We start from the raw sequence: 23,056 nt of genomic DNA on the forward strand, positions 1-23,056 counted from the left end.
GGAGCTAGCAGGAGCCATTTTCCTCCCCACACTATAGCATAAGCACAGAGACACCTGCCAGAGACAGGGCTGCACAGACACGTGCTACCTAACCATCTAGCAGTGCACCACATGCACAAGTTCTCCTGAGGACTTGTCTACTCCAAGCCTGCTGACCTCAGCCCTGGACTCAGGGCAAATTTTGTTAAAGGTAAGCATGCACCTCACCAGCTGCCTGGTGCACAGCTGCCACCAAGTACCATGCACATCCACAGTGCCACACCTAGCTGTGTACCCAAGACACCCTTGTGTATCTCACCCAGCCACATACCCCAGCAGCTGCCTCATGCCACTCCCAGCCAGGTATCCATAGGTGTCTTGCACCATTCCAAGTCAGGCGTCCCAGGCCATATTCACACGTCGGGCATAGCCACCAGATATACAGCTGCAGCCATGCTCCACACCAACCCCAGCCACTGCACCAGGCCAAACCATCACCCTGTGCTCAGCAGCATGTCCCCAGCCAGTGTTGCACACTGCACCTAGCCTCATACCCCTGGCTTCCCTGGCACCTAGCCCCCAGCCACCAGAGCACTTCAGAGGATCTGGCAGATGACTACTGACCCAGAGCACATTTCTCTAACACCACCGCTCTGTTCCCAAGTTTCCTGGCAGGCATGCCCCACCGGAGCTGGCCTGCTTGGGTCCCACTAACACCACAGAGAGCAAGTCCACACCACAACAGGCAGAGAATAGGTGCAGATGACTACATGGAAATGCAAAGTGACTCAAATACAACGGCAGAGAATAATCAACACACATAAGACACTCTCCTGAAGTACCAGGTTCTGGTGGACAAGGGACACTGCACTGCAGGCATTCCAGGACCTCTTCATAAAGTCACTACTTTCAAGAGCAGAAGACCCAGATGACTTTCTTAACACAGAGAAATAGAGGGAGGCAGAGAAAATGAGGAGATAGAGAAATTTATCCCAAATGAATGAAGAGGACAAGGCGACAGCCAGAAATCTAAGTGAAACAAATATAAGTAACGTGCATGATAGAGAATTAAAAAGCAATGAAATAAGGATACTCACTGGACTTCAGAAAAGAGTGGAGGACATGAGTAAGACCCTGAACATAGAGATAACGAATAACATAGTAGAGATAAAGGGTACAATAAATGAAAGGAGAAACATACTTGATGGAATGACCAGCAGGATGGAAGAAGCAGAGGAATAAATTAGGGATCTAGAAGACAGAGTAATAGAAAGTAATCACGCTGAACAAAAGAAAGGAAAAAGAATTATGCAAGACAAGAATATACTTAGGGAACTCAGTGACTCCATCAAACATAATAACATTCATATTATAGAAGTCCCAGAAGAAGAAGAGAGAGAAAGGGGGACAGAAAATTTATTTGAAGAGATAATAACTGAAAACTTCCCTAATCTGGGGAAGGAAACAGATATCCTGATCCAGGAGGCACAGACAACCACCACCAGAGTCAATAAAAGAAGACTGACACCAGGACATAATGTAATTAATTTTGCAAATATAGTGATAAAGAAAAAATTCTAAAAGCAGCAAGACAAAAAAAGTCTTTAACTTACAAAGGAAAACCCATAAAGCTAGGAGGTTTTTCAATAGAAACTTTGTTAGCCAGAAGGGAATGGCATGATATACTCAAAGTGCTGAATGGGAAAAATCTTCAGCCAAGAATACCCTATCAAACAAGGCTATCATTCAGAATAGAAGGAGAGATAAACAGTTTCCCAGACAAACAAAAACTAAAGGAGTTCATGACCACTAAACCAGCTTTGCAAGAAACATTAAAAGGGACATGTTGAGTGCAAAGGAGAGACCAAAAGTGACAGTATACAGGTAGGAAACACACAGTGAAAATGAATAATCCTGTAAAAAGTCTGTCAAGGAACTCACAAAAAAGGATATAAAATATAATAACATATACCTAAAATGTGGGGAGGAGAAGAGAAAAGAATGGGTTCAAACTTAAATGACCATAAACTTAATAAAGATTATTATATGAGAAGAGGTTATATGCAAACCTCATGGTAACCATATATCAAAAATCACTAACAAATACGCAAAGAATAAAGAGAAAGAAATCCAAATATATAACTAAATAAAATCAGCAAAACATTAAAGAGAGTAAAGAATCAGAGAAAATCTTCAGAAACAACCTCAAAACAAGTAATAAAATAGCAATAAATACATATCTATCAATGATTACTTTGATTGTAAATGGACTAAATGCTCCAATCAAAAGACAATGGAATATTACTCACCCATAAAAAAGAATGAAATTTTGTCATTTGCAACAACATAGATGGAGCTAGAAAGTATTATGCTAAGCAAAATAACTCAGCCAGAGAGACAGATAGCATATCACTTCACTCATATGTGGAATTAAAAAACAAAACAAATGAACATAGGGGAAAAAAAGAAAGGCAAACCAAGAAATATACTCTTAACTATGGAGAATGAACTGAGGGTTACTGGAGGGGAGGTGAGCAAGGGGATGGGTTAAATAAGTGATGGGTCTTAAGCAGGGCACTTGTGATGTGCACTGGGTGTTGTATATAACTAATGAATCACTAAATTCTACTCCTGAAACTAATATTACACTCTATGTTAACTAAATTTAAATAAGAATTTGGAGAAAGAAAAAAAAGACACAGGGTGTCAGAATGGATTAAGGAAAAAAAAAAAACAAGACCCTCTATATGCTGCCTACAAGAGAGCCATTTTAGATCTAAAGATACCTGCAGATTAAAAGTGATGGGATGGAGAAACATTTAACATGCAAATGGATGTGAAAAGAAAGCTGGAATAGCAATACTTATAACTAGCAAAATGGACATTAAACAAAGACTGTAACAAGAGACAAAGAACACAGCATAATAACAAAGGGAACAATCCAACAAGAAGATATAACAATTGTAAATATTTATGCACCCAACATAGGAGCATCTAAATACATAAAACAGTTAATAACAAATATAAAGAAACTAATTGATAATAACGCAATAATACTAGGGGACTTTAACACCCCACTAAAATCAATGGACAGATTATCTAAACACAACATCAACAAGGAAACAATGGCTTTGAATGACACACTGGAACACATGGATTTAACATATATATTCAGAACACTGCATCCTAAAATGGCAGAATACACATTCTTTTCAAGTGCACATGGAGCATTCTTTAAAATAGATTACATATTAGCCCACAAAACAAACCTCAACAAATTCAAGAAAATCAAAATCATGCCATGCATACTTTCTGACCACAACATGATAAAACTACAGGTCAACACAAGAAAAAATCTGCAAACACCACAAATACATGGAGGTTAAACAACATGCTACTAAACAATGAATGGGTCAAACAGGAAATCGAAGAAGAAATTAAAAAGTTCATGGAAACGAAAATGAAAACACAACAATCCAAAACCTCTGGGACACGGGAAAAGCAGTTTAAGGGGGAAGTTTATAGCAATAAAGGCCTAACTCAAGAAAAATTTCAAATAAACAACCTAACCTTTCACCTAAAGGAGCTAGGAAAAGAACAACAAATGAAACCGAAAACAAGCAGAAGGAAAGAAATAATAAGAATTAGAGCAGAAATAAATGATATAGAATCTAAAAAAACATGGGGCACCTGGGTGGCTCAGTTGGTGAAGCATCCAACTCTTGATTTCAGCTCAGGTCATGATCTCAGGGTCATGAGATCAAGCCCTGCATTGGGCTCCGTGATCAGCAGGAAGTCTGCTTGAGATTCTCTCCATCTCCCTTTCCCTCTGTTCTTCCATCCACCCTCTCTGTCTCTCTCTCTCAAAAATAAATAAATAAATCTTTTTTAAAAAGAATCTAAAAAAACAATAGAACAGATCAAGGAGATGGATCTTTGAAAACATAAATAAAATTGATAAACCACTATCCAGAAAAAAAGTGAAAGGACTCAAAAAAATAAAATCACAAACGAGAGAGGAGAAATAACAACCAACACCACAGAAATAAAAACAACCACAAGAGAATATTATGAAAAACTAGATGCCAACAAATTGGACAATCTAGAAGAAATGGATAAATACCTAGAAAGATATAAACTACCAAAACTGAAACAGGAGGAAATTTTTAAAAAATTTAAAAGACTGATACCCAGCAAAGAAACTAAGTCAGTAATCAAAAATCTCCCAACAAACAAAAGTGCATGACCATATAGCTTCACAGGTGAAGCCTTCTCAGGTGATTTCTACTAAACATCTATTATTTAAATTTATTTTTTTTAATTTTTTAAATAATTTTTATTTTGTTATATTAGTCACCATACAGTACATCCCCAGTTGTTGATGCAATGTTCCAAGATTCATTATTTGCATATAACACCCAGTGCACCATGTAATATGTGCCCTCCTTAATACCCATCACCAGCCTATCCTAATCCCCCATCTACCAAATATTTAAAGAAGAGTCAATACCTATTCTTCTAAGCCTATTTCAAAAAATAGAAAAGGAAGGAAAACTTTCAAATTCTTTCTAGAAGGCCAGCATTACCCTGATGCCAAAACCAGATAAAGACACCACTAAAAAAAAGAACTACAGGCCAAAATCTCTGATGAACATAGATGTAAAAATCCTCAAAAAATACTAGCAAATTGAATTCAACAATACATTAAAAAAAATCATACACCATGATCAAGTGGGATTTATTCCTGGGATGCAAGGGTGGTTCAATATTCACAAATCAATCAATATGATACAACACCTCAATAAGAGAAAGGATAAGAACCATATGATCATATCAATATATGCAGAAAAAACATTTGACAAAGTACAACATCAATTCATGATAAAAACCCTCAGCAGAATAGGTTTAGAGGGAACACACCTCAACATATTAAAGGCCTTACATTAAAAACCCACAGCTAACATCATCCTTAATGGGAAAAAACAGTTTCCCCCCTAAGGTCAGGACCAAAACAAGGATGTCCACTCTCACCACTTTTATTCAACATAGTACTGGAAGTCCTTCCACAGCACTCAGACAACAAAAAAAAATAAAGTAGAATAAAATAAAAGACATCCAAATCAGCAATGAAGAAGTAAAATTTTCACTATTTGCAGATGACATAATACTATATATAGAAAACCCAAAAGACCACCAAAAAACTGCTAGAACTGATCAACAAATGCAGTAAAGTCACAGGATACAAAATCAATGTACAGAAATCTATAGCATTTCTATATACCAATAATGAAGCAGCAGAATGAGAAATTAAAACAATCCCATTTACAATTGCACCAAATTAATAAGACACCTAGGAATAAATCTAACCAAAGAGGTGAAAGACCTGTACTCTGAAAACTATGAAACATTGATAAAAGAAATCAAAGATGACACAAAGAAATGGAAAGACATTCCATGTCCATGGATTGGAAGAAAAATATTGTTAAAATGTCTATACTGCCCAAAGCAATCTACACATTTAATATAATTCCTACCAAAAATACCAACAGCACTTTTTACAGAACTAGAACAAACAATCCCAAAATTTGTGTGGAACCACAAAAGACCCTGCATAGCCAAAGCAATCTTGAGAATGAAGAACAAGGCTGGAGGCATCACAATTCCAGACCTAAAGTTTTATTACTAAGCTGCAGTAATCAAAACAGTATGGTACTGGCACAAAAACAGACACATAGTTCAACAGAACAGAATAGAAAATCCAGAAGACTCTTAACTATAGGAAACAAACTGAGGGTTGCTGGAGGGAAGGTAGGTGGGCGGATGGGGTAACTGGGTGATAGGCATTAAGGAGGGCACATGATGTGATGAGCACTGGGTGTTATAGGCACCTGATGAATTACTAAACTCTACATCTGAAACTAATGATGGCTAACTGAATTTAAATAAAAAAATAGAAAATCCAGAAATAACTCCACAATTATATGGTCAATTAATCTTCATCAAAGTAGGAAAGAATATCCAGTGAGAAAAAGCCAGTCTCTTCAACAAATGGTGTTAGGAAAACTGGACTACTTTCTCATACTGTACACAAAAATAAATTCAAAATGGATTAAAGACCTAAATGTGAGGGGCACCTGGGTGGTACAGCGTGTTCAGCGTCAGACTCTTGGTTTCTGCTCAGGTCTCAAGGTCGTGAGATCGAGCCCCGCATTGGGCTCCACACTCAGCCAAAGTCTGCTTAAGATTCTCTCTCCCTCTTCCTCTGTCCCTGTCCCCGTGCTCTCTCTCTCTCTCTCTCTCAAACTTACAAATCTCAACACCCCAAAATCCCAATTAAAAATGGGCAGACGATATGAACAGACATTTCTCCAAAGAAGACATCCAGATGGCCACCTGTCAGAATGGCTAAAATCAAAAACACAAGAAACAACAGGTGTTGGCAAGGATGTAGAGAAAAAGGAGCAGTCTTGCACCATTGGTGGGAATGCAAACTGATGCAGCCACTCTGGAAAACAGTATGGAGGGTCCTCAAAAATGTAAAAACAAAACTACCTTATAATCCAGCAACTTCACTACTAGGTATTCACCCAAAGAATGCAAAAATACTAATTCACAGGGATACATGCACCCCGATGTTTATAGAAGCATTACTTACAATAGCTAAGATATGGAAGAAGCCCAAGTGTGTGTGTGTGTGTGTGTGTGTGTGTGTGTGTGTGTATATAATGGAATATTATTCAGCCATAAAAAAGAACGGAATCTTGTCATTTGCAACAATATGGATGGAGCTGGAGAGTATTATGCTAAGCAAAGTAAGTCAGACAGAGAAAGATAAATATCATAGATGTCACTCATATGTGGAATTTAAGAAACAAAACAAACAAGCAAAGGAAAATAATGGGAGAGAGAGTCAAAGAAAGAGACAGAATTTTAATTACAGAGAACAATCTAATGGTTAGGAGAGGGGCGGCAGGTGGGGGAAGGGGTTAAATAGGTGATGGAAATTAAGGAGTGCACCGTCCTGATGAGTACAGGGTGATGTATGGAACTGTTGAATTACTATATTGTACACCTGAAACCTAATATAATACCATATGTTAACTACTGGAATTAAAATAAAAACTAAAAAATGATAAAATAAAAGGACTAAATTTTCTAGCTACTGATAATAAAAATAATAGTTCCCCAAGTTTAAACCGGTATACATTTGCATATGAATGATGGGTCCACATCTGCATCTGACTTGTCAACAGTGGGCAACCTGACTTCAGAGTTGGAAGAAATGCTGGAGGCATTTCTTTTTCAATAAGCTGATTTTTAAACTAAATTAAAATCAAAAGCATTCTTTTGGATGCTCAGATCAGAACAACTGACAGCCTCTTTAATGATTAAAAACAGCAGATGGTGTTGCCTTGGAACAGTTTGACCAGTCTAAATATCTTGGAACCTATGCTATTCCTCTTTTCCCTCTTACCCATGTATTAAAAGGGGGAAGATCCTATTGTTCACATAGGTTGGAAACTCCATACCTGGTAGAAGATGAGGGAAGAAAGCAAGTGGTCAAACATCTATTATTATGCAAGCTAAGGATAGAAAAGGAGAGACTATATGAGCTAAGAGGTGAAGAAAGTGGACTCATACAAATTGGAAAACATCTCTGGCACTGGCTTTAAATTTGCAAACTCATGGCTGGAAAGCTGCCTTGCTGCAATCAACTAAGGCTACCAAGTTTCTCCAGGTGATTACAGCAGTGTTTGTTTACAGGTATCTATTTAAAATGGCAACATAATAAGTTGTTTTTATTTAAAGCAGGTTATAGTTGCACTCCTGCACCACTACGTACTAGACCACGAACTAGAAAGAACCTACGGCTTAGCTAACTGGCAGAGGAGAAGATGAATGTGTTTTTAAGGTTCTAACTTACACCAAACTGAAAATCTTTTTGTTAAACTAAAACAGGAACCTAAAGCGCATCATTTGCCATTAAAGTGGCTATTACTAAGGTTTAAAAAAACTATCTTATGGGGCAACCTGGGTGGCTTAGTAGGTTAAGTGACCGACTCTTGATTTTGGTTCTGTTCATGATCTCGGGGTTGTGAGATCAAGCCTTGCATGGAGCCCCACATCAAGCCAGCATCTGGCTATGTGCTCAGTGGGAAGCCTGCTTGAAATTCTCTCTTCTCTCTCTCCGCCCCTCCCCCCACTCACGTGAGTACTCTCTCTCTCTCAAATAAATAAAAATAAATAAAAGAACTAACATGATAAAATGGTATCATTTATTATTTCAGATTTAACAGCTTGCAAGTTTGTTGTCTATAATATTGCAAAGAATAATGGAGTAGAACTACTATTTCTGATTACCAGGATCCCTCAAAAGACAAAATGCCTCTCATGAGGCTACCTCAATGGGACAAAACTTTGAATAAATTCAGCCACAAAGAGCTTGTTTTCTTATAAACTCCTTTGGCCGCTTCTGGATTCAGTACCTTTCAAATTACCTCTGTGACACACCATCTCGCAAATTCCTCCAATGACAGAATAGATCTTACACCTGCACGTTTTTGAGTGAAGAAGTTCAAGGTTCACCATAAAACCTAAAATCCCACAACACCCTCCTGGCTCTGCCACCTGCACACAAATGTCCAGCCCCAAAGGATTTGCTCCAAAACAATTCTAGAGACTGGTATCTCATTGATAATCTCTTTAGCCCAAGCTATGGATAACTGTTTTTGTTCTCTCTCTACATGGCAGAATAATTGGTTTATGGGACTCCATTCTGCCCAGTTGCAAAAGAATCGGCTTTGTCTGCCTACCTTGAGCTGTGTGTAAGTCTCTAAAAAGCAACTTTAATGATGGCTCTAAGGGCCAGCTCAAACATTTTCCAGTCTGGAGCTCCTGATTTTTCCACGTTTGGGGATTTGTTGGGGATAAGCCATGTAGGGGAAAAAAATGGAAAAGACTTGCTTGTCAAAAAGCCACAATTCCAAAGTAGATGTGTGAAATTGCCTTTCCTTGGCCCAAAGTAAACGCAGTCACCTATCTGGTAAAGACAGAGACCAAAAATACCTGGGGCTAAGACAAAACTCTGGATGACAAAAAGCATCTATAAAATAGGAAAACCATCTCTCGAGTATTTTGTCCATACGATAAAGAAATAACACATGATTTTGGTATTCTTGAAATTGCTTTTTAAATTATGACTGGACTTGATTCCCCATATTTATTTCATAGTAAAGGGGTTAAGGGAAAACGAACAGAAAAACTTCATAAATACTTAAATGACAAATTTAGATTTATGTTTACCCATCGTGAGGGAGTTTTTGGTTCTTAACCATCTTATGATAGGACAGATACGTCATTAAATAGATAGAAAGACCCAAAGAAGATGATGATCTTGACATTTCAATGAACTTTCTTGAGTATGCAAAGCAACCCATATGATATAAAACAACTTGATTTGCTTCTCATCTGCTATCCTATTGGCAGTGTCCCTACTTATCAGGGCCTATGGAACTTGCTTTATCATAGAGCAATTGGAAAACGCTCACCGAGCAAATCACCCAAACAGAGCATAATTTTATCTAGCCTGCTATATTGGGGCCTGGCTTCCACTATTCCTCCAAAGGGATCCCATTACACCAAAGTGTCCTTTGAAATGTATTTTGCTTTCCAGCTCAAATAATCTTAATTAATTTCTTCACTGATCTTATTCAGTCTATTCCATACTGGACTATTTGTGCTACTGGGCCATAAACTCCTAGAGAATAAAATTCTTAAAATTGTCCAGTGTGCTCCCTTAATATAATTTCCATCCTCCAATACTTTCTAAGTGCTTAAAAATACAGAAATTCTTAGTGTCAACCAGTCAAGAAAGCCCCTGACATTTATTTTCTTGATGAGTAATGAATCCCTTTTCACAGGTAGTTATTAATAATAAAATTTAAAATAGACATTGAATATGAGACAACTAAAAGTTCCAAGTGGATCAGGAAAACATTTTATTTTTTTAAAAAAGTGGGGGACATAGTGTTTCTACTTCAAAGCAGATGAAGAGAACTGTCCAAAAGAATTCTCTGACCAAAAGGCCCATGCCAAAATAATGCTAGCAAACAACTGTTAACAGCATGGATGTTTCCATTAGCTAAGGACAACTTTTTATTCCAGCAACTGTCTTGCCAATAAAATGTAAATAATGCTTTGAAAGGAGTCCAATTATCTGGTGCAGCAATGTAGTTGAAATGAGCAAAAGCATTCACCTGTCTCTCTATTCCCACCTGCCCCGCCACTGGTGAGACTGAGAATGGATAAAAGTTCCTGGACATCAGAGAAAAAGGGAGACAGGGCATTGAGTACCACTGAGTGCCTCTAAACCAGCAAGGTAACTAGGCATATCAGAGATTAAACCTATCATCTTATAATGAAGTTAACTAAAAGTAAGCAAGAAGTTCAGCCTCAGAGCAGATAGATTTGGAAAGAAAATGCTCACCTCTGTGACATTGTTCAAATTAGGACATCAAGGAAGAGTCTTCCATGATATTCTTATTAAAAATAAGATCTTGATTGTAATAGTCTCTTTTTATTGTTTCTTTCCCTTTGTTGACACATTAACAAGGTTTCTAATAGTACCAGGCCCTATTCTTATAATGATTTCTAAAATCATAAAGAGTTATTCATTTCATCATTGAGCTGACCTTGGTCAATTCAGTAAACACCAGATATAAGCAAAGCTAAAAAGATGAGAACTTTCACAGTCAATAATAGCAGTAATTGACACATTCAATTCCCAGAGACAGGCACACAGTGGGCACTCAAGAATATTGCTGAGTGAATGGGCGAAAGATATGTATCTACTCATGGATTGTTCCTACCTCTCATTAGAATACTGTATACCTGAGATAGATAAAAACAGCTGAAAGTCACACATATAGATTCACTATATACATACACATTCCATTGTTCAAATAATTAAACATTTTACCTTGTATATATATATGCATGAGGAGGAAGACATTTTTAAAAAATTCTATATGAGCAAAACCAAGGAAGAACTAACCACATGAATTGCAAAACAGTATATCTAGTTTCAAAGATGCTAATTCAGGTCCAGGGGGATCTAATCAACCTCTTTGTTGAAGTAAAGATAAAACTTTTTGACAGCAAATGCTATTCTGATAAAATGGAATTTTCAATTACTCTATGAACATCTGGTCCATGCTACCATTTCTGGAGCCCAGCAGCACACTGCTTTGCAATGTCACAAAATATTCTCCATTGAGAACTCCCTATTTTGCCAAGAGACTAATGGAAATGAGTGTTTGGAAATTTAGTGAGATGAGAGGTGAGTCAGGGGGATAGGTAAGAGGATAAGCAAAGGATGTTCAGTCACTAAATCATAATTTCATTAAAAGGGCAGAGGAAATAAAATTACACATTGCTGGTAGGGTGTTGGAAGTGTAAACGTCTTAATACACCTGTGATTGGAACTAGAATATGCATAGTGTGAAACCTACAGAACATTTTCATGGCTAATTTGTAATAGCGGTTGAATTAGGCACAGATCAAGTTCCTTCAATCCACGTTTTACACAACAAACGTGTTAAATGATATTCAGAGAAAGACAATTATCATATGGTTTCACTCATTTATGGAAGTAGGAAGTATAAGAAGTAGGAAGATCAGTAGGAGAAGAAAGGGAAGAAGGAAGGGGGGGTAAACAGAAGGGGGAACGAAGCATGAGAGACTATGGACTCTGGGAAACAAACTGAGGGCTTTAGAGGGGAGGGTGGTGGGGGATTGGGATAGGCCGGTGATGGGTAGTAAGGAGGGCACATACTACATGGTGCACTGGGTGTTATACGCAAGTAATGAATCATGGAACTTTACATCAAAAACTTGGGATGTACCGTATGGTGACTAATGTAACATAATAAAAAATTACTATAAAAACAAAAATTTTAAAAAAAGATATTCAGGTGATGAACCACCAAATAAACAAGTTTAGTAACATGCAGAAGGATTTATACTTTCAGAAATAAAGCGATCATTACATTGCATTTGGATGCATTTGGATACAAAAGCAGATAGATGTTATTATGAGTTTCTGTATGTTGCTTCCATGTGGTATCGATTAGCATGGGAGGCAAACCAATTCAGTGTTGTAGTGAACTCCAAACTAGGTCGACATTAGAGCAATTAGAGTCATCTTTTCAATTGATGAATTCATAATTAATAATTTAAATCATAAAGTAAGAGACAATGAGTATGATTTGAAACAAATTAGTTGAGCTTGGGACTAGTATGTATAGTTCTAGGACATGATTCCCAAGACGACTACATATTTAAATAAACATAATGGTATATCCAAGTCATCACAAATGGTCATGCAAAGAAGCATGGAAGAGACAGAAGCCTATTAACCCCAGCACTACTCAAACCAGAAATAACTCTGAAAGGAAGAGATTCAAACCCGGTGATATTCCTAATTGTGAAACAAACCCATGAACCTCTGTCACCTCTGACCTGTCTAATGGTCAGTAACTCTTCTTGGAGACTGTCTGCTACAATTGCATAAGGCAAAATTCTTGGCCTTGCCAGAAGTTGGTCAAATTCAGGAAGAGAAGGCATTGATTAAAAGATTTGATTGTGACTCCCAAGCTCAGCACCAAATCACCTCAGAAGAACCAAAGCAGGTGGTAAAATATGCTGAATGGCAACACTTACTTGTTCTCGAGGCACTCTGAGAGCTGCAGAGAGAGAGATAGCATTCCAAAAAGTGCTATAAGTGAGTAGAAAGTATAGGGTAAAGAATTCTCCATCACCTTCTTTTCTGGGAAGCCATGACACTAAGAGCTGAATTACTGGGGATAAGCTGAGACATATTAATTCAAGGGCACTCAGATGATAAATGAATTTGTAATTCAGTCACCTGTCAATAAGGAAATTCAGCTCAGCTGGTTCATCAACCAAATGACCTGGTCTTAGGCAAGTTGAGAGCGATACCAGGATTAATAACAATCTGGAAAGCAGAGATTCCGGTCATTCCTTCTTATCTCCACCCTGACCCAGCTCATGGATGTATTAGGTTGGGGTAGTCAAAACAATCCAAACTCAAGTGGCTAAACCCCTGGCTTTGCCCTTTGGGTGCAAAAGCCTTCCAGACATTCTCCTTCTTTGGTTGAATATACTGATTCTGGGTTCCATCCCTAGAGGACTGTTTTCAGGGATGGGTTGCTGAAAATTAAGGGATTTGGGCCTTTACTCTGAAAGCCATGAAGCACCTTTGACATTCACACTAAGCATTCTTCTGCTATAGCAGTTATAAGAACAAAACCCAAAGAAATTTTGGCAGTGTGAAGAAGCACAGGGCCCAGGTATCTGGGAAGTGGGGAGCAAATACAATTTGTACCTTTTCCTCAAATGCTGCCAACACAATAATAGCTCCCTGAACAACCCATTCCTGCTCAAGGAAAAAATTAACATGCATAGAATCATCTTTCTTTTGAAAATCCTGACACGCCCTATCAATCATGTGTCCCTATATGTACAAAGAAAAATGCTGTGCTAATATCCAAATTAGAAAACACAGAAAACCACAGACATGAAATCCAAGGTGAGTCAAAAAAAGGTGTAAGGTACATTCTACTGGGTATATTTGACCCAACTTTGTAGTGGTTCTGACAGGACCAGAAGAAATATTATCAGAATCAGAGTTAGTCTGACAAGGTCTTTACAACCCTTATTCTTCTCCAGAGACATCCACTCAAAACTCAAAAACTGTCCAGCCCTGGAACCACCAGGATTTTAGGGCACTTGGGTTTGAGATGCCCATCATGGTATCAATGAACCAAAGAGAGCTGAGACTTTTTATTTTTTTCTCAAGGAAACTTTGAGACTTTCGTGCAGGTCTGAGTCCATTTTCCCTCATGACCTTTCTAAATTGGTCAGAAGCAACAATACCATATTGCCCTGGAATTAATATACCTAGAACTATTCTAGTTAGAATGGTTCCAAGATCAGGCATACATGGTAAATTCCCTCAGTGATTGTCTTTCAACTACACTGCCTCAGGATAAAATGAAAAATATTATATGAATCCAGGTTTGAGATAGTAAAATGCTATAAAATGTTAATTGTTGAAATTGTTGATGTTGTTTGAGGTAGCAATAACTGAGGTGATACAATTTATGTGCCCAGCCTAGAGCTGATTTGGAATATAACAATTAAGTACTATCATGGAAAGCTCATAAGTACTGGCAACTCATAAGGTAGAGCCTGAGATATAAGCAAGACCGGAATTCCATCTGTACCTAAAGTTTAATGACTCAACCAAATTGAAAAAAGCAAACTCAAGGGTTGGCTTAAGATTTAGCCACTGCTGGAATGATGGAAAAAATTAAGATATATACACACAAATTGAATATTGAGGAAAAAATATGAAGTGTTGCCAAAATGGAGCGGAAAAACGTGTCTGTGTGTACACACACATGTGTGTAATCATCATCCTATATGTAGGAGAGTCTTGGAATAATGCCACATCTTTGCTTTAGGATACTCTCATTATTATATGATCGACATGGTGTATATATATGTGTGTGTGTGTGTATATATATACACACACACAATACATCCCGTTTGTAAGAAATACTCCCTCAGAAAAATTAAGCATAGTCCACTGATATTGTTTTCCTAGAAAAATGTGACAAAAAATTAAAACAGAGTTGTTCTAGCCAGGCATAAAGTGAGAATCAATTATGACCATTTCCTTCTCTGGATTCACTTTATTTCAAAAAGCATCTAACTAAAACCCTTTCTGGTATAAATGAAAAGGCACTTTTTTGAGATACAAGGCTCGTAAATGACACATACCCGTCTGTACCCAGTGACACACTACTAATCCCCTGAGAATTAAACAGTCTCTGTTTCAGTTATATAAATGTTTAGTTTTCTCATCTTTAGTCTTAGTAAGGTTGCCCAGAAAGTGTATTATCTCTGCGGATGTCACCACTCGCCAATTAGGGAAGACAGCAGTGCACAATCAGTAGTGACCTCTATATATTATAGACTTTGACACTTGAGCCGGCTGGGGAGGGGATGGAAGAGACGGTTTAACAGAATCTACAGTGACAAACTTTTTTTTGTATGAAAAACATTTCCTGTTTTGAATTGTGCAATTTTTTCCTTTGGATTCATTTATAAGACCAAAACAAAAGCATTTAATGATGTTTACAGTGAAATGAAACAGCTGAAGACCAGCACATAATCACCATATTTTGTTTTCTCATCTTTAAGTCTTTTAGCAGTGGGGCTTCCAGCTGAGCTTGCGTCTAGCTTCTCTCAAGACATAGCCAAGCATTCTGAAGCTTCACTGAGCCTAAACACCAAGCTGAATTCATAGTTCTTAATTGAAAAAGACAGGCTGTTTTCCTAGCATGTTTGCATCAGTAAAACATTGAAAATGACATTTGTGCCCAAGTCCATCTGACCATTCTGCCTTAGCTGAACTCTGCTAATGTTTTTATACCCTGGTTTATGCCTAGCACAGTTTTAAATAGCTCCTCTTGCTAAAGCATGTGTGGCTGCATTCACAAAAATAACTCTTCTTCATATATGAGAATGCCATTCCTGAGATTTGCTTTGAGGTGTTTTTTCATATGCACAGACTGACTTGGAGTCGGCCACATTTTCTTACGCTGGTCTCTCCTATGACCAATGGCAGGCATCTGTGTGGTAGCTAGAGGGATTTGGGAGAGCAGCCCTATAGACAAAATGTGAAGTTCGGTACTTTCTTCAGTAAAGGGTATACAATCTGTTGTCGGAGAACAGAGTCTCTCTCTAGGTAAAGTTAACCAGCCTGATCTGGAAATAAAACCCGCCCCTTTGGTCTCATTAGTGCTATGTTCTGTGCAACTCGACTGATCAGTTAAATGTCATGTACTAAAGCAAAAAGAGGCATTTATTCCTGGTGAGAAGGCATCTGCTCATTTTCTATGTGCTCAGTGCAGTTATTATTGAAGAGAATGTATGCGATATGTATATGTAGTCAGCTTTTAAAATGCCTGAACATTATACAAACTTAGGGGATCCACTCAGGGAGGATAAAGAAGAATCTGGTCTGCTGTCAGGACATCTCACAACTCTGTAGATGCAATTCAGGCATGAGCACAGTGCACACATCGACAACACACACATTACAGTAAAGTAGTACAATGTACCTACGAATATTCTGGTTCTGTGGGATCTATGGCTGCAATTTACACCCATCCAGCCCTTACCATGGTCAGGCATCTGCGATCCCATGGAGGTCACACTGGTGTTCAGCACATCGTTGACAGCAGTATCACAATACAGGCTCCGCTGGACATCATGCTCACTGTCAGTCTGGTCGCTCTCTTCATGACCACTATCCTTCAGGCTGTTGCCCTCTAAGTCCTTGAAGGTAGAGCTGCTGGGTTGAAGAAAGAATGATCATTTACAACTGTGATAATCTGATTTTTAAAATCTTTCAGAGCCAGGATGATGTCAGCTCTGTGGTGAGGCCAACAGTGACTGGATTGTCCAAAAGAGTAGAAAGAAGAGGAATTTCTGTTTAAAGATAATGGAACTTGGAACACTTGGGTGCCTCAGTTGGTTGACTGTCCAACTTATGATTTTGGCTCAGGTCATGATCTCATGGGCTGTGAGATCGAGCCCTGCATCACGCTGGGCTCCATGCTCAGTGGGCTCTCTCAAATAAATAAATAAATAAATCTTTTTTAAAAAATTATTATATTATGTTAGTCACCATACAGTACATCCCTAGTTTTTGATGTAAAGTTCCATGATTCAATAAATAAATAAATCTTTAAAAAATAAAGATAATGGAACTTAACACTGCAGAGAGGTTCCCACTATTGGATGCTGATGTAGCTAATACTTTCACTCACTTATCTTCAATGTGTTACTATAGGAAGGTAGAAGAAGGTACAAATCTGAAACAACCACCTGCATTTCAGAAGGTTTTCTCTTTTTATATAACCAAGGTAAAATAGTAGCTAATGTTTACTGAGCAATTACTATACATAAGGCACTATTCTAAGTGCTTGACATGAATTAACATTTTTAGTCACCACATCTATATAAGAGGAAGGTACCATTAATATTCCCATTTACAGATGAAAAAAACAGAAGCACATGGAAGTTAAATACCTTGCCCAAGGTCATACAGCTGATGAAAATGTAGCAGATCTAAGACCAAACCCAGGCAGTCTAGCTCCAGTGACTGGAACCTTAACCACTATGTATAACACTTCTCCAACGATGTCTACTAATCAACTGCAAAAACTGAAGTGGCAGAAATTGAGGTGCTTCAACTAAAATAGAAAGAATTATCAGGAACAGAGAACTCAGGTCAGTTTTAACTGAGAAAGTCAGAGAGACAGATTCAAGGAAAATGGGGAGAGGCAGGAGCTGAGAAGAGAAGCCTTGGTGCAGGCACAGTAAGATAAAAGTGAGAACCAGAGAGTGAGCGCTAATAAAACTGTGAGTGTAGTTATGCTAAGAATATGAAAACTTTCAGCTGAGGAGTTTATGGGCCTATTTTTCTTGCATTTATTAAATCAATCCACCATACAATGCACTAAACATAGTATCCAAGAACCTCACACAAAAATAGAGAATGATACATAAGGTACATCCATAGAGGCCCCACCTGCTATTTCTAATACTTTGTATGCCCTGACAGCATCTGCAGATGTGCAACACTATGGACCATAAACTATGAATCTGAAACACCTAGTGAATTGAGAATCCATTCCCCAATCAGTGAGGAAGTAGCAAAGGCATACTCAAGAAAATGTGTTGTTGTCTCAACAACGGGAGAGTGTCATGCTCGTGAATTAGGACAAGTCCCAACAGACCTACTGTACCTCTGAAAAGGGAGCCTGTGGAGATGATAGTGCAAACTCATCTGGTGTGCTCAACCTTGAACATCTGCAGGCCTGGCTCTCTGAGGCTTTGATAAGAACATTCAGTACATATGATGAAGAGCTATGCCATGGACACAATAGATCCCTTGTCATTCTCTATATTGGTCAAAAGGAATCACCGCAGATTTTTAACATATGACCAACCTAGATGTAGAATGCTTGCTGCTCTGAATATGAAAAGGAAAAGATCAAAAGGGCAGTAACTGGAAAGCCATAATTATAAGAAAATGAAGAGCAGGAGAGAGTAAAGCATTGACCTGTGTGCTAATTATTTTCAGAAAGGATCACAGAGCATCACCTGTATTAAAACTAAAATCATTCAATAAGCCAACTCACTCAGCTCCTCCAAATTATGTCATGCAGCTCCGCAGCCCTGTGGACCCACCAGCATACAGTTCTATTAAAAAACCAATCATCCTAAAATTCTTTTATGGTCAGGAAGACCAATTGGAAACACAGGCTTTAGACTGTGTAGCCATTTCTAGCTTTATGGCACAGATGTTGGGGCGTCCTGTAATTACTAATGCCATAAGCTTGAACAGATTCAAAGTTTGTCTTTTAGAAAAAAAAAATTTGGTCCTGCCCACATGGACTCCTGCATCTCAGAAGAAAGGAAATGACCTGCTTGGTTCATATATTTTTAAAACAAAATTATATTTTTGACCTGTATTTCTGGCATCTGGAACACATGAAAATTTCTTTAATCTACAACACAAAATTGTTGCTTTAAACCAGAGACTTCAACCCTGAACTGAGTGCATTTCAGCAGTTGCCAAAATATGCTTGAGACATACGTTGAGGACTAATATAAGGACAATGCAATTAACCATCCCTTAGACCAAGGTTTCTCAACCTTGGCACTATTGACATTTGGGCTGCATAATGTTTTGTGGTCAGAGGCCATCCTGTACATTGTAGAATGTTTAACAGCATCCCTGGCCTCTACCCATTAGATGCTAGTAGTGCTTTTCCCAGAACTTATAACCAAAAAGGTCTCTATACGTTGCCAAATCACCTTCAGTTGAAAACCACTGCTTTAGGTTCTTTCAAACTCTATTCCTGTGGCATGTTAGATTTCCAGGCTGTAGTGGAAAGAGCACTGTCATTAAAATAAGTGACAATCCATACTGCGCCACTTCATCTATGGAACCCTGGGCCTGATATCTAATGTCTTTGAGCCTTAATTTCCTTGTCTGTAAAATGCATTTGCTAAAACCTTCTTCACAAGGCCATTTTGAGGGCTCAATGAGATACTGTACATGAAGTACTGGGTGGACACAAATGCTCAATAAATGGTTATGTTTAATATGATCATTACTCCACATGGTAACATCTTCATTGAGTTATAATTAAACATTATGTGTGTGGTCTTTTTATAGGATTGATACAGGAAATATGTACTTAGATAATGTTTTTATATCTTCCATAAACTATAGTCAGACACTGTCCACTATGTTCATTTCTCTTAGAATTCAAGAATAGGAAAAGAAATTCTCCTGTCAAATGTGTGTCCTTCCTTTATTGAAAAACGAGAACTATATACCCTGGTGTACTTACCATTTTGTCTTGGCTTCTCAAAAGCTTCACAATAAACATAATATTTAATTGCTGTGATTTGGATGCCAAGGATCACTATTTATCTTCACCCAATTGGTTTAGATCTGATTTTTTAAAGTCTGATCACCCTTTTTATATGCATCTGAATATTACAAACCACCTCAGAGATTTTTTTTTAGGTAGAAATGAGAGAAATAATAAAATAGTGAAGGATTAGCTGCTTGGAACTGGTAGTGTGAGTATAAAAAGTCAGGTATTCTTGGCTGAAATAAAAAGCACAAGAAACAACAAGTGTTGGTGAGGATATGGAGAAAAGGGAACCCTCATGCACTGTTGTTAGGAATGCAAACTGGTTCAGCTACTGTGGAAAATAGTATGGAGGTTCCTCAAAAAATTAAAAATACAACTAACCTACCATCCAGTAATCCCATTCCTGAGTATTTACCCCCAAAATACAAAAACACCAATTTGAAAGGCTGTATGCACCCCTATGTTTATTGTAGCATTATTTATTATAGCCAAATTATGGAAGCAGCCTAAGCATCCATCAGTAGATGAGGTGATATATATATACATACGATGGAGTATTATTCAGCCACAAAAAGAATGAAATCTTGCCACCTGCAACATGGATGGAGCTAGAGAATATAATGCTAAGAGAAACAGGTCAGTCAGAGAAAGATGAACACCATACGATTTCACTCACATGTGGAATTTAAGAGACAAAACAAAGAAAGAGAGAGAGCGGGAGAGAGAGGTAAACCAAGAAAAAGACACTTAGCTACAGAGAACAATCTGATAGTTACCAGAGGGGAGGTAGGTAGGGGAATGGGTGAAATAGGTGATGGGGATTAAGAGTACACTTATCACAAAATAAAAATTATAAAAAAAAGAGTACACTTATCATGATGAGCATTGAGTGATATATAGAATTGTTGAATCACTATACTGTACCCCTGAAACTAATATAACACTGTATGTTAACTATACTGGAATTAAAATTAAAAACTTAATAAAAATTTTTTAAAAGACTCCAAAAATGATAGTCATGTATTCTCTGAAAAAAAAATGCAAGGGGTCTAACATCCCTCCCCCAAACCCTGGAATAGTTAACCCACCTAAAGATCAGTTTGCCCATCTGACAAACTAAGTACCACTTACTCTAATCTTGTAAGGACATTTAGTGGCTTAATGAATGGATTTGGGTAAGGCAGTTTAAGACCCAGTGAGCAAGATGCTGCAAATTGTAAAACAGCCTGGTAAATGGCTACTCACCCAAAACAAATAACAATTTATGCCAGGCATAAAAAATGCTGATTTCACTTGCTTTATTACCTGTGTACCTCTTGGGAGATGAAAGACTTGTAAACCAACTTTTGTGGGACAATAAATTAGGGGTACCCTTTGCAATGGCATTGTAAATGCAAATGTTTCTATTACTGTGCTGGTAGCCAACAAAGGGACAGATTTGTTTGAAAACACCCAGAGCAAGCCTCTGAACATAAGAGTTACTCAGAAAATCCTTCATGAATAAACATTATTCAAATTCTAACCCAAATTTACCGTTTCAAATATTGGAAATCTTTCTAAAAGACAGAATAATCTGAAAGGAAACAGGTCATATCTTTGTAGTAGGTGACACCACATACCCAAGGAATGCCATCTAAGAGTAAGAACGAGAAGGCAGTAAAAGTCAAGAGTATTGTCACAATATTTAGAGAATATAAGGATGATTCTACAGTGGTTCCTGGATCTCCTACCTGCACCACAATCACCTTGGGAACCTATGAAAACTGGAGGTTCTCTAGGGATGGAGCTAAAGACTTGGCATTTAACAATCTTCCTAGGTGACTCTAACGCACATCAAAGGTCAGAAATTCCTGGTTTACAGGGAAGTTAAGTGCTCGCTCTCATTGGAAAAATGCCGAGATTTTCTTAACTGTCTTTCATCCATTCATTCAATAAACATGTACCAGCACTTGTTATAGACGAGGCATGACACCAGGTGCGGCAAAACCCCAGAACAATGTGGGTGGAAAAGGAAAGCACTCTGTATGCTTTAGGAGCCAATGTTCATTTTCCTTTCCACACCACTTCGCTATCTTGTTCATTTCCTGCTTTATTTCCTTTGTGCTACAGCCTCATGCCCTGCTTGTTATTGCTCCAAAAGCACCGCAGGCGTAGATATCAGACCGCAGCACAGAAACCAAGCATGAGGAAAGAGAGTGTTACAACCAGGGCAAAGTGCAACTGCTGGCTTTCCTTGCTCTGAGAAGATACCAAGGAAACAAACATCGCAGGAAGGAAGCCCATCCAGAACAAATTCTGAACTGTCTTGGCTTGTTAATCTAGAATCCTGACATAAGCTTTGGGCACACCTGCAGGCTGCAGGTGATGTTCTGAAAACAAACAAAAACACAGAAATATAACACCAGATTCCGTGGTGCAAAGATTATGTGCCATCCACCTTCCCTTTCCCTTCCAGATCCACTCTTTACCCTTCTCAACCTTGATTTGTGCTTGGGGGAAGCCCCTTGCTCTCTGTCTTTCCCTCCGTTTACCCGAGGTAAATAGATGTGAGAGAGAAAAAGAAGCCTGTGTGTAAACTGTCTGGACAAGACAGTTAGCAACTGCTGGAGAATGATAAAAAGAAGGGCCCAAGAAGCATCCTTCGATAAGTAGGAAGTGAACAGAGGAAAAGAAAATGGATAGGAAAAGAAGTTCTCAAAATTCTCCTGAGACTGGATTCAAAGAAACAGGGCTTGAGGGGCAACTGGGTGGTTCAGTTGGTTAAGTGTCTGCCTTTGGCTCAGGTCATGAACTCCGGGTCCTGTGATCGAGCCCTGATTCCCTTCCGGCTCCCTGTTCAGCAGGGACTCTGCTTCTCCCTTGGTCCCTCCCCTTGCTTGTGCACTCGCGCGCTCTCTCTCTCTCTGTCTCCCTCTCTCTCAGATAAATAAATAAAATCTTAAAAAAAAAAAACCAAGAATCAGGACTTGATAGTAAAATTAAAACTGATAACAAGATTCAGAATTTCCTGGCTGGGAGATTTTTCCATGCATGTAAATGGATCCTCAAGAAACCACATACAGTGAAATCCCTTTCAAACATCACTGTGAGCTATTTGAACACAGTTTGCGGGGTTTTTATCACCTGGTGTTACCACTCTCTCTTAACATTTTCCACACATTTTACATTTAAAATGGTTAGTCCCCAGAAAAGCATAGCACACAAGATTTCCTGTATCTTTCCAGGTATTGTGCTTTGTCTAAACTCAATGGATCCCGTAAATTCCAAGGCCTTTGTGGTTTTCCACAGCCCTCAAGGTTCCAAAAACAGAACCTGGCAAAAATGCATGTGTCCCTGAGCTTTCAGATGTTTCCTCTTAATCAAAGCGGACCCTGGTAAAAAGTCACTATTTTTGGTTTCAGGCAACATCGGGAGAAATTTCACCGAAAGCCTATTAAGTCCAGGCTGTGCATTTTGTATGTAGACAAAAACATATAAAGTAATTAATCAAAATCAGAGGTTTCTATTGAGTCCCAAAGCTGCTGTGG

General features: G+C 38.3%; 1 protein-coding gene across 4 annotated transcripts in view; it reads right to left on the bottom strand.

Annotated features, from left to right (window-relative positions):
• PCDH19 (protocadherin 19) overlaps positions 1–23,056 on the bottom strand; it is a 119,129-nt gene that overhangs the window by 31,723 nt on the left and 64,350 nt on the right. For 2 of the 4 annotated variants that reach the window (XM_026483538.4, XM_057313034.1), the window contains one exon: positions 16,251–16,420. In XM_026483538.4, coding sequence (XP_026339323.1) covers positions 16,251–16,420 — 170 coding nt within the window. Of the gene's footprint in view, positions 1–16,250; positions 16,424–23,056 lie in introns of all 4 variants that reach the window. The other 2 variants (XM_026483539.4, XM_026483537.4) reach the window with 1 other exon arrangement.

This window comes from Ursus arctos, chromosome X (genome assembly GCF_023065955.2).
Source record: "Ursus arctos isolate Adak ecotype North America chromosome X, UrsArc2.0, whole genome shotgun sequence".
In the NCBI taxonomy this organism is placed as follows: domain Eukaryota; kingdom Metazoa; phylum Chordata; class Mammalia; order Carnivora; family Ursidae; genus Ursus; species Ursus arctos.